The sequence below is a fragment of the Moschus berezovskii genome, chromosome 12 (assembly GCF_049115385.1).
Source record: "Moschus berezovskii isolate FMDL1 chromosome 12, NW_MosBer_1.0, whole genome shotgun sequence".
NCBI classification, from domain to species: Eukaryota; Metazoa; Chordata; class Mammalia; order Artiodactyla; family Moschidae; genus Moschus; species Moschus berezovskii.
This window is the reverse complement of record NC_142471.1, coordinates 43,922,306-43,935,114: the sequence shown is the minus strand read 5'-3', so window position 1 is coordinate 43,935,114 and position 12,809 is coordinate 43,922,306. Positions and strand designations below refer to the sequence as shown.

General features: G+C 45.2%; 1 protein-coding gene across 3 annotated transcripts in view; it reads left to right on the top strand.

Annotated features, from left to right (window-relative positions):
• The first annotated feature begins 967 nt into the window (after positions 1 to 967).
• ARHGAP22 (Rho GTPase activating protein 22) overlaps positions 968 to 12,809 on the top strand; it is a 182,389-nt gene continuing 170,547 nt past the window's right edge. For 2 of the 3 annotated variants that reach the window (XM_088842087.1, XM_088842085.1), the window contains exons 1-3: positions 968 to 1,075; positions 11,702 to 11,879; positions 12,264 to 12,429. In XM_088842087.1, the coding sequence (XP_088698213.1) occupies positions 12,378 to 12,429 (52 nt within the window). In that variant the 5' untranslated portion in view covers positions 968 to 1,075; positions 11,702 to 11,879; positions 12,264 to 12,377. Of the gene's footprint in view, positions 1,076 to 1,470; positions 1,610 to 11,701; positions 11,880 to 12,263; positions 12,430 to 12,809 lie in introns of those variants that run through there. The other variant, XM_088842086.1, reaches the window with a different exon arrangement.

The window sequence follows — 12,809 nt, the reverse complement described above, 5'->3', positions numbered from 1 at the left end:
GCCCTTCATGGGTCCCTGTTCAGTGCTGAGGCTTCATGGCCTTGCCTCCTCAATCCTCACAACAGACCCTGGAGTCAGCTATATTATTATTCTTATTTTACAGATTGGGAATGGGGTTCAGAGAGACAGTGTAACTAACTCAGCTGGGAAGTGTCCATGGCAGGACTCAAATTCAATGGTACTTGACTCCAACACCCTCGTTCTTTCCATGCCAGCTCCACTGCCTCCCCCAGAAGGCCTGGAAAGAGAGTCAGCCCTCCTCTGTGCAAGCACAGAGAAGGCCTGGTCTGCTGCTTTCCAGCTGAGTCCCCCTGGGAAGGTCAAGAGCAGGACCTTACATCTTGCTCCTTAGGATCCCTGAACTCTGGCCAGTGCTCAGGTCATGAGCCTCCTTACCTGTGCCAACAGTGCATCTCCACCATGGCCCACCCCGCCCCACTCCCAGCAGTCCCCAAGGGCTGGCAAGAGGTTATCACAGTGATTAGGGTGAGTGATCACCTGCCTTGCCCATCGTCCCCTCCCTGAGCCTGGAATGATGGAGCTTCCACCCCAGCCCCTGCTCTGCCCAGATGCCAAATCAGGCTTTCCAAGGTTACCAGTCCATGGCCAATTCCCCCTGCCCTGGTCAGGGAGGACAAGAGTGAGGGGCCACTCTGAGTCCACTCTCAGCAAAGGGGGCTCTTTGCCTTCCAGAGCCCCCCTGGGAAGCAGGAGACTGAGGACCACCTGCCTACTTCCCTCCTTGGCGTTGGTTTTCAAAAGCTTTGCAATCAGCTGCAGACCTTGGTTTCAAGTCTCAGAGATGCAATCTGCCACCTTGGGAAATGGACTGAATGTTTCTGACCTGCTTCCCAATCTGGGTGATGCTGGAACTTTGAAAAGTGCCTCAGCTCCTCCCTCTGCAACCTGCGGGCTCCTCCCCTGCTAATGACTTCTCCAGCCCCAACTTCCTCCCCTCACTCCAGACAGAACTGGATCAGCTGTGCGCAATTCAGCTGCTCTGCTCGGAGGAAGCCTGCACAGGAAGCCCCAGGAAGCCCGTATCCCCTGCGAGCCGCCCCTGGCCCCAGGAAAGGTGAGGCTACAGATGAGGGTGGGGCGAGTTGGCGCTTGCGGGTCCAGAGGCCGGGAGGGATGCAGAGATGGAGCTGCGAGGGAGAGGTCCCGGGGCGTGGGAAGCAGTGCATGAGGGTTCCCACCAGGGGGCGCGCTGCACCAAGTCAAACCCCAGGCTCGCGACTGCGAGCCGCCCTGCCCCATCCTTTCTTGGCAGAGGTCAGCCTCACCCGTGGACTATTTCCTGAGCCGAGGCTGCGGCAGCCTCTTAGCAGGCCAAGGACGGCCATCAACGCACCATCCCCAGAGGCCCTGAGGAGCCGGGGAGCCTGGATCCGACTGACGATGTTCGTCCTGGGCAGCTTCCTCCCGGTCCTGCCCGCCTCCCCTGCCCGCTGGTCACATGGGGTCTGGGGGCAGGGCCACGGCCACGGAGGGCCTCCGGGGTGACTGGAGGGGGCAGGGAGCCGGCGCTTCCTCCAGGCAATGTCTTAAAAAGAGGGAACTCCGAACAGGTTCTGGGAAATGGAGGCGTCCAGCTCCCCCATACCAGGTGAGCAGACCCTGGCCTGGCAACACCCAGGCAGCTTTCCTGGAAACCTGGGCCAGCCCCTTGCCTTCTGGGCCCAGATGTCCCCCCGGTGATGGGCGTCGTGTACCCTGTGCTCACACCCGCTGGCAGCAGGGAACCCTCTAGGAGATGAATGAGGAACCACAGGGTGAACCCATGGGGAGGCCAGTCTAGGACCATGAAGGATGGGAGGGCAGGGAATGCAAGAGCAATCTGGGTTTGAATCCCCACACCTTCACCGTGTTAAACTCTGTGACTTGGGGTGACTCACAATCCCACTGAAATATTTCCCTCTGGGTGCTGTCAAGTTAATGTGTTTGGTCTATAGCCGCTGCCTACTAAGTGCTAGCTGTCTTCATTAGTAATGCCTGTGGGTGAGGTGATGCCCAGGTACAGGGCACAGTGGCCTGAATCCAGGAAGACCTGGTGCTCCCAGACCCACCCCTACAGTGAGCCCCTTGGCTATGTGGCCAGTGCCAACCAGAGCTGCTTCTGGCTGAGACATCCCCCAGCTTGCTCTCCAGGACTGTTCTTCAGGGCACAGTGCCACAGGCAGGGGACCTGTGCCCCTTCTGTGCTGAGCTTAACTGGGCTGTCGCCTGCCTTGGAACACAGCTGCCGAGAAAGGTAGGTGAGGAGCAGGCAAGGGCTGGGATGGGTGGTTAGAGAGCAGTTCTCTTGCCCCTTCCCCCCGGCTGGAGAGCAGAACCCACCATACCAGCCCTTCCACCCACGTTTTCCTCTAAGCAGATGCCCCTGCCCCTGGGCCTTGTCATTACGCTGCAGGCTTAAGGTCAGTGAAGGTCACGCCTCCAACCAGAACCCTCGTGATGCAAATCATGCCCCCCACACTCATACACGTATACATTCCCCCATGGCGCAAGCGGGCAGGTAGGGGCAGGGACCTGCCCAGGGCACCTGGCACAGGTAGGACAGAGGCCCCGCCACAGTCTCCCAGGGAGGCCTCTGTTCTAAGATAGCAGAGCTGAGATTGGGGCATAGACTTGGCCAGGAGAAGGGCAGGGGTTGGGAAAGGTAAGAAGGACCATCAACACATCCAAGAGGAAGAACTAACGTTATTACAAACACACACACTCTCACACAGGGGTCAGTCTCATTTACCTTACCCTTAGAGCACCCTGCAGGGGACATTGTATTTTTAGAGCCCTTCTCCCCTCTTCTTGATCACAGTGCCCTGGCATCTCTTTTAGCATCTTCCTCTATTCTGTACCAGCCCAAATGCATTGTGCGAGCCAGCACCACCCAGCAGATAAGACCAGGTTGCTTTAGGCAATCGACGCACCACTTTCCAGAACCATCAGGATTGTTTCAGGGATGGATTGTTTGCCCAGTGGAGGTCATGAGGGAAGAGATGTTTGAAGAAATAAGGAGAGCTTCGCAGCACTTCTGAGAGACGAACTAGGGGATATGTTTCTTCTTCCTGCTACACATGAAAGAGGAAGTATTAGCTCCTGAAGTTGGTGTCCAGAAATTTTTTTTCTCATCAATAATCTTTTATTGGTTATGTGCTGAAATTCTAATATTTTGAAGAAAAAGTAAAGTGAAAGTGTTAGTTGCTCAGTCGTGTCTGACTCTTTGTGACCCAATGGACTGCAGCACGCCAGGCTTCCCTGTCCATCACCAACTCCCAGAGCTTGCTAAAATTCATGTCCATCGAGTCAGTGAGGCCATCCAACCATCTCATCCTCTGTCATCCCCTTCTCTTCCCACTTTCAGTCTTTCACAGTATCAGGGACTTTTCCAATGAGTCAGTCCTTCGCATCAGGTCGCCAAAGTATTGGAGCTTCAACTTTAGCATCAGTCTTTCCAATTCAGGACTGATTTCCTTTAGGATTGACTGGTTTGATCTCCTGCAGTCCAAGAGACTCTAAAGAGTCTTCTCCAACACCACAGTTCAAATGCATCAATTCTTTGGTGCTCAGCCTTCTTTATGGTCCAACTCTCACATTCATACATGACTACTGGAAAAGCCATAGCCTTGTCTACACGGACCTTTGTCGGCAAAGTGATGTCTCTGCTTTTTAATATGCTTTTTTAAATATTTGTCATAGCTTTTCTTTCGATGAGCAAGCGTCTTTTAGTTTCATGGCTGCAATCACCATCTGCAGTGATTTTGGAGCCCAAAAATTAGTCTGTCACGGTTTCCATTGTTTCCCCATCTGTTTGCCATGAAGTGATGGGACCAGATGCCATGATCTTCATTTTTGAATGTTGGTTTTCAAGCCAGCTTTCTCATTCTCCTCTTTCACTTTCATCAAGAGGCTCTTCAGTGCCTCTTTGCTTTTTGCCATAAGAGTGGTATCATCTGCATATCTGAGATTATTAATATTTCTCCCGGCAATCTTGATTCCAACTTGTACTTCATCCAGCCTCGCATTTTGCATGATGTACTCTGCATATGAGTTAAATAAACAGGGTGACAATAAACAACCTTGACGTAGTCCTTTCCCAAATTGGAACCAGTCCATTGTTCCATCTTCGGTTCTAACTGTTGCTTCCTGACCTGCATACAGATTTCTCAGGAGGTAGGTCAGGTGGTCTGATATTCCCATCTCTTTAATACTTTTCCAGTTTGTTGTGATCCACACAGTCAAAGGCTTTGGCATGGTCAATAAAGCAGAAATAGATGTTAGGGCTATGCTTCATTTTGTGTTAGTTTTTGTGTATGGTATTCATTCTTTTCCTTGTGTCTATTTTTTTCCAAAGTCATTTATGAAAAAGACTATCCTTTTCCTGCTAAATTACCTTGACGTATTTTTTAATTGAAGTGGGGTCGCTAAGGGTCGGACACGACTGAGCGACTTCACTTTCACTTTTCACTTTCACACATTGGAGAAGGAAATGGCAACCCACTCCAGTGTTCTTGCCTGGAGAATCCCAGGGACAGGGGAGCCTGGTGGGCTTCCATCTATGGGGTCACACAGAGTCGGACACGACTGAAGTGACTTAGCAGCAGCAGCAGCAGCATACTTGATTTACAATGTTGTGTTAGTTTCTGGTGTACAGCAAAGTGATCTAGTTTTATGTATATGAATATACATATGTGTATACATATCTGTTCTTTTTCAGATTCTTTTCCATTATAGATTAATGCAATATATCAAACATCATTCTCTGTGCTATACAGTAGGACCTTATTGTTTATCTGATTTATATATAGTAGTGTGTATCTCTTATTCCCAAATTTCTAATTTATCCTTCCCCCCACCTTTTCCCTTTTGGTAATAACCAGAAGTTTGTTTTCTATGTCTGTTTTTATTTTGTATATAAATTCATTTGCATCATTTTAGAGTCCTCATATAAGTGATATCATATGAAATTACATTTCTCTTTCTGCCTTACTTCATCTAATATGATAATCTCTAGGTCCATTGTTGTTGCAAATGATATTATGTCATTCATTTTTATGGCTAAGTAATATTCCCTCATATATATATATATATATGTATGTATGTATGTATGTATCTCTATACATATACTTATGGTACAATCATGCCCCCTGTACTCATAATGCAGGTGGGCAGTGAGAGGCAGGGACCTGCCCAGGGCTCTTGACACAGACGAGACAGAGGCCTACTGTCCTATCTGTTTTCTTTATCCATTCATCTGTAATTGGGTGTTTAGGTTACTTCCATGTCTTGGCTATTGTAATTAGTGCTGCTATGAATGTTAGAGAGCATATATCTTTTTCAATTAGAGTTTTCTCCAGATATTTGTTGAGGAATGAGATTGCTGGACTATATGCTAGCTCTATGTTTAGCTTTTTAAGGAATCTCTGCACTGTTCTCTATAGTGGCTGTATCAATTTGCATTCCCACAAACAATGTAGGAGGGTTCCCTTTTCTTCACACTCTCTCCAGAATGTATTATTTGTGATAATGATGACTTTTTGATGATGGCTTTCTGACCAGTGTGGGGTGATATCTCATTCTGATTTGCATTTCTCTAATAGTGATGCTGAGCACCTTTTCATGTGCCTGTTGGTCATTTGTATGTCTTCTTTGGAGAAATGTCTATTTAGATCTTCTGCCCATCTTTAAGATTTTGGGTTTTGTTTTCTTTATTTTTTTTTGAAATTGGGTGCAGTACTTAATTTATTACAAGATCTTATTATAAAAGTCCATATGGTGAATGTTAAGGAAGACCCTATTTAATGTGACTTAGACATAATTTTCACTGCCCAAAGTTACAAAGAAAAAAGTCTTAACTAAAAATAATTAAAACATTTTAAGAATAAGAGTAAAAGCAAGTCACATCATAAAGCAGCTTGATTCACTTCAAACAGACTCAAAATCAGAAATCACATTTTCTAGGACTAACTTGGTTAAACTTCTAATGGGAGTGGCTAAGACACCCTCACCAGTTACAGAATACTTTTGAGCAATGATTCTAAGAAGTGTTGATGGTAACCAGTTTGTTCAGTCTACAGTAGAGATTGGGAACTATGGCATAAATTAACTTTTTGTTTTCTTTAATACTGAGATATATGAGCTGTTTGTATATTTTGGAAATTGATCCTTTGTTGGTCTCATCATTTGCAAATATTTTCTCCTATTCTGCAGGTTGTCTTTTTGTTTTATTTATGGTTTCATTTGCTATACAAAAGCTTTTAAGTTCAGTTAGGTCCAACTTGTTTATTTTTCCTTTTATTTCCATTACTGTAGGAGACAGATCAAGAAATATTGCTGCAATTTCTTTCGAAGAGTGTTCTATGTTTTCCTCTAGGAGTTTTATAGTGTCTGGTATTACATGTAGGTCTTTAATCTATTTTGAGTTTATTTTTGTGTATGGTGTTAGAGATTGTTTTAATTTCATTCATTTACATGTAGCTGCCCCGTTTTACCAGCACCTCTTACTGAAGAGACTGTCTTTTCTCCACTGTATATTCTTGCCTCCTTTGTGAAAGATTAATTGTCTGTAGGTGTGTGGGTTTATTTCTGGGCTCTGTGTCCTGTTCCATTGATCCATCCATATGTCTGTTTTTGTGCCAATACCGTGCTGTTTTGATTACTGTACCTTTGTAATATTCTCTGAAGTCTGGGAGGGTTATGCCTCCAGCTCAATTCTTTTTCCTCAGAATTGCTTTGGTAATTCAGGGTGTTTTGTGACTCAATATAAATTTTAGGATTATTTGTTCTAGTTCTGTGAAAAATGTCATGGGTAATTTGATAGGGATCTCTTTAAATCTGTAAAGTGCTTTGGGTAATCTGGCCATTTAAGCTATATTATCTCTTCCAATCCAAGAGCATGGGCTATTTTTCCATCTCTTTGAATCATCTGCAATTTCCTTTATCAATGTTTTATAGTTTTCAACATATGAGTCTTTCACCTCCTTGGTCAGGTTTATTCCTAAATATTCTTTATGCAATTTTAAAAGGGATTTTTTTTCTTACTTTTTCTCTCTCTATTTTGTTGTTAGTGTAAAGAAATGCAAGTTCAGTGGTAAAGACTCTGCCTGCCAATGCAGGAGACATGATTTCAATCCCTGGGTTGGGAAGATCCCCTGAGAATGAAATGGCAACCCACTCCAGTGTTCTTGCCTGGGAAATCGCATGGACAGAGGACCTGGCAGGCTACAGTCCATGGGGTCCGAAAAGAATCAGAAAACAACTTATCAACTAAACCACAACTGCTGCTCTGTCTTTTGTTTAGAGCATTTAGTTCATTGACACTTAAGGTAATTATTGATAGATATGTGTTTATTGCCATTTTAAACCTTGCTTTCCAGCTGATTTTGTATTTCTTCTTTGTTCCTTTCTTTTTCTTTTTCCTTTTGTGGTTTAATGGTTTTCTTTTGTGTTATGCTTGAGTTCTATTCTTTGTAGTTTTGTGAATCTATTATATGTTTTTTATTTAGGGTTATTCTGGTTTTCAACTATGTTAACACATTACTGTATCTATTTGGCTTATGCTGGTAGTCATATAAGCTCAAACACATTCTTTTAAAAAAATTTAATTTTCTTACTCTTCTTCCCCACATTTTATGATTTTAATGTCCTATTTAACATCTTCATGTTATCCTTTTGCTGTTCGTTATAGTTATAATCACTTTCATAAATTTTTTAATCTATGTACTGTATTTGCTTTTTAAGTGATCTCTATACAATCTTTTTTTATATTTGCTTTTTCTGATTTGATTTTTCTCTTTCCTATAGATTTTTGCTTATTTTCTATTTAGAGAAGGACTTTCAATATTTCTTCTATTAATACAACGGGTTTAGTATTGCTGTATTCTTTTAGTTTTTGCTTACCTGAGAAATTCTTTATTTCTTCTTCTGTTCTAAATGATAATCTTGCTGGTTAGAGTATCCTGACAATATAGGTTGCAGGTTTTTCCCTTTCAAGACTTTGAACACATCTTGCCACACCCTTCTGTCCTGCAGTAGAGAAATCAGCTGATAACTTCCTTGTTAAGCTTTGTTTTTCTTTGCTTCCTTTAGAATCCTCCCTTTGTCTTAACTTTTGCTGTTTTCAGTCCCCTTTCTTTTTTCTCCTTCTGAAATCCCTTATTATGTATAGATTGGCACACTTTATATTATCCCATAAGTTTCATATATTGTTTTTTTTTTTTAAGTCTCTCTATCTGCTATTCTGAGTGGGTGATTTCCATTCTTCTGTCTTCAGATCACATCTTCGCTCTTCTGCGTTGTTTACTGTTCTGTTGGTCGTCTTCAGCTTGGTTTTCCTCTTGGCAGTTGCGTTCTCTAATTCTGATTGGCTCCTCTTTATCGTTCCTAGTTTCTTGTTGCAGTGATCAACCTTTCTATCAATAGCTTTTCTTAATCCTTTCAGTATTTTTCTTACCCTCTTTTGAACTCAGGGTCTGGTAGACTGGAAAGGTCTATTTCATTGTTTCTTTCAGGGGATTTCCTTGTTCTTTTATTGTGGTATTTCCTCTCCTTTATTTCTCTTATATTTCTCTGACTCTGAACTTAGGAAAAACAGTTATCTACTGTGATTTTGAAGGGCTATTTTTATATGGTAGTGTCGCCTGCATGAGTCTAATATTTTTGGTGCAAGGGCTGTTTTTGGCATGGATGCTTGCCGTGTCTTTTCCTTAGGGTGTGCTGGTCATTGTCCCCTTGGTAGGGGATATGATTGGTGTTTTGGTGAACAGAGTTTGCACTGGATGTTGAGTGGGGCCTCCTCTTTGCCCGTTAGGGCAGAGTCTGCTCCCCAGTTGTTGAATTAGAAGCCCCCAGATCCAGTTCTAAGCTGCAGTGTGAGAGAACTGGGACTGGCGTCCTGCTGGGGGTAGAGCCACTGAGCACTCCTCCACAGGAGCTGTCCACTGGGACAGCTGCTCTGTGAGGTCATCTGTCACTCGTTGTGTGTGCTCACAGAGTGCACTGTTGTTGGCACTGCCCTCAGCCCCACTTCAGCCATGAGAATGCAGACCATCAGCCCACTTGTCCCTCAGACGCTGTGCTGAGAAAGCCACTGGTGCAGATCCACCAGCACCCACCACAGTCGTGCACGCAGACGCTCCATGGCAATGCTGGGAATCAGCCCAGTCCTCAGCCCCTTCTCTGAGTAAGTGTAACCTTGAAACCCCACCACTGCTGATAGGAGACCCGCCCCGGCCAGGGGTGTGCCAGTAATCCGCTTGGATGTCCCACAGGTGCTGCACTCATGTATTTCCGCCTAAATCTCGCAGGCAGCCACAAGAAATCAACTCAGATTCCATCCCCACTTTCCAAGTTGTGCGCCCATGGGGACCTGGCTCAGGTTTCAGCCCTGCCTCCATATGTGGGCCATCTCCCTGCACTTATGTGCTCCCAGAGCGTCTAATGGAAGAGCTGTGCCTGCTCTGAGCATGCCGGAACAAGGCTGGTATGGCAGGGCCAAGTGCCCCCTCCATTCACACATGTTGACAGTGGGACTCCTATGGTGGACCCAGGATCCGTACCGCTTACACCCCCAGCCGCAGTCTGCACCACACTCCAGGTCCTTCCATCTGTCTGTGCAGGCAAATCAAGTCCTCTCCCCTGGTCTGTCCGCTGAAGCCTGAGTTTCTGTATTCAGCCACTGCAACACTGGCAGGCATGCATCTCGGGCTGGGGAGTGCAGTGAGTTGGCCAGGACCATATGCGCTGGTCTCACTCTGCCCTGCCTGCCACAGGCTGGCTGCTGCACTTACCTCTGAGCCTCTGAAGTCCCCTGTCTATCCTGGCTGATCTCCCAGTCGGTGAAGGGCATTCCCAGGATGAGGGAACCTTTCCTCTTCCACAGCTCCCTTCCAGGTACACAGGTCCCGTCCCAATTCCCTTTTTTTTCTTCTCTTCTACCTGGTTATATGGTGATCTTTTTGTGGCTTTGGTTTTATGAGGCCTTCTGCCAGTGTTCAGTGAATATTCTGTGAAAACTGTTCTACATGTAGATGTGTTTTTGATGTTTCTGTGGGAGGAAGTGTGCTTCAGGTCCTTCTATTCCACCACTTTGATCTCCACTCTAGCATTTTTTAATAAGGCAGCCTTGATGAAGATGAAGCAGATACCTCAGGAAGCAAACAAGAGAACGGGGGCAGAGGGAGAATCTGACTTGGTTGACATTGTCAAACTGCAGGATCTAGCCATATCTGAAGTCCATATCATGAGAACTTTCTCATTAAAGAAGCCAAAATGCTCCTCTTATCTTCTAAGCCAATTTTAATTGTCTTTTTTGTTTCCAGCAACTGAAAGAATCTTACCTAATCATCCTCTTTTGACCAAAGCTAAAACTGGGTACTCAGAAGGCATATGGTTGCCAGATAAAATATAGGTCACAGAGTTAAATCAGAATTTAGATCCGTTACTAACAGTGAATAACAGCAGTACCTTTATAGTAGATGTTACATCCCTTGAAATATTTGTAGCATATTTATACTATATAACAGGGCATTCCATATTTTTATTTGCTAAGTCTGGTAGCCCTATTTCAGCCACATATCCATATTTACACTGCTTAAAAACAAAACAAAACTGGGCCTAGACACAAACCCAGAGTTTTTAATTCTAAAGCCACTACTACACCAGGTCATGCAATGGGCATCTTCCTCTCACTCCCCACCCCCTCCATCACCTTTCCAGCCTTTTGTGCTTAGAGGGTGTGAAGAGATGTCACTCTGTCCCCAAGGTTCTCTGCGTCTGTCCCAGTTCCAAGGTTCTCAGGCTTGATGCTCCTCTAGTTCCTTGGCTTTGCTCTGTCACTGCCTTTCTACTTTGGGCTTCACCTCTCTTCTCATTCTGCTCTTTACCCTGACTTCCCTTTGCAAGTCAAACCATTGTTCACTTGGTCCCAGGGACATGCTGCCGTCTCTGGTTGGGGCTTTGTTGTTCTCTTCAAGCAGTTTCACTCTCACCCACCAGCTTCTCTGCCCAGCTTCCCCAGGTCAGTCCCCAGAACAAACTTGGCCCCTCTACTGAGCTGTCCCTATGCTCCCCTGAGAACTCCAGAAACAGGAGCTGTGCCTGGTCACCAAGGCATGGAGCAAGGTGACCTGGCCCCAGTGCAGCCCGCTGAGTGCTGTGCAGCAGCCCGCGGTCCTGGAGTGGAAGGGATACACCCACAATGAGTGCTGGCTATGTTGTTCTATCTGTGTAACAGTGACTGGGGGACTTCCCGAGAAGTCCAGTGGTTAAGACTGCCTTCCAATGCAGGGGTCATGGGTTCAATCCCTGAACAGGGAGCTAAGATCCTACGTACCTCAAGGCCAAAAAACAAAACCAATATTGTAACAAGTTCAATAAAATAAATTTTTAAATGACTCATATTACAAAAATCTTTAAAAAGAAACAGTGATCGGTTCTACAATCACAAACATGAAGCAAATTCAACACAGCAGAGGCAGGAGAGCAGAGGAGACAAGAAAGGTGATTGAGAGAATGTTCTGTTGGCTGTCCCTCCCCCAGGAGTTGTTCTCAATCTGTGTAAACTCCCTACATATTTAAATAGAATGACATGCCCCATGCCTTTCCGTTGGTTGCCAAGACCACCATGTCAGTGATGTTGAGGGCTACATAAACGTTACTTGACTGTTTTCTAATCAGGATTTTTCTTTTTCATTTTCCACAGCTATAAAATATGTGATAATGATGCTAAATTTCCAGAAATAGAATGGGATGCCATGCTGTTGGCAGCAGTGTTCCAGGGTGAGGGTCTGCCGTGGGTACTGCTGGGGCTTTGTTTCCCCATCTGGGTGTGAGGTCCGTGTCCTTCATCTGCCCACTAACAGGACTGCTGTGCGCATGAGGTGAGTGTTTTGGAAATCACATTTCACGTTTGTAGGATACTGTTTGTAGCTGTTTTTAAAGCTCTCTGGAAAATACATCTCCTTTTAAATCGAGGCCAGCTGATTGAAAAGATTAGACATAGTATCTGACATGTGTGAAGGGCTTTGCCATTTTATACCCACCATCTTATTGACCCTCCATTCACTCTGAGGTGTGGTTCATCATTGTTCCCATTTTGCAGATTTGAAGAACTGATACCCAGTGGTCTGTGACTTACCCAAGGCCATTCCACAATCCCTCATACGCTCGCATTTAAAGGACTAATTCCTCATAGAGAAGCTTCTTGTTTGAAATCCAAGAAAGCACCAGATAAAGGGCATTCTAAATATATTTCTTTTCTATAGATGCTGATCTCCTATTACTGGAAAACAGGAATTAGCCTGTCTGCTTGAGGATGTGGTTGGTTCTTTATAAAAAGGATATACAAGAGAATTTGCACATAGACTGCCAGCTTCGTTATGTTGCCGACAGCTTCCAGCAAAAGAAGAACATTTGCAGCCAGATATTTCGGTAAGAAGTTGATTTTATTCTATGTGGAGTATGATTACCTTTGTTCTTAGCTTCTTGCTTGGGGGATGGGGTCACTTGAGGCCACCCAAAGGAGCTATCTTGGTCTTATAAGCTGACAGAAAGCACCTAGGGGTGTCTGTGGTCAGGGCCTGGGCACTGACTGATGTCCTAGCCCTGACCCCTGAACTCAGGAGCTGGTTCGTGTCTGCCTGAAAAATAGAGCCTTCAGCATGACCACGACTGTCAGGGGCCTTGGCTCCAGTGGCTCAGGGCTCTGATGACAGTCAGATTCTGTAAGAATCTCTGTGCCCACAGACCACAGGTGCAAAAAGTCATCACAGGGAAGGCTGTGTATCCTGAGGCTGCCCTGTATCTTGCTG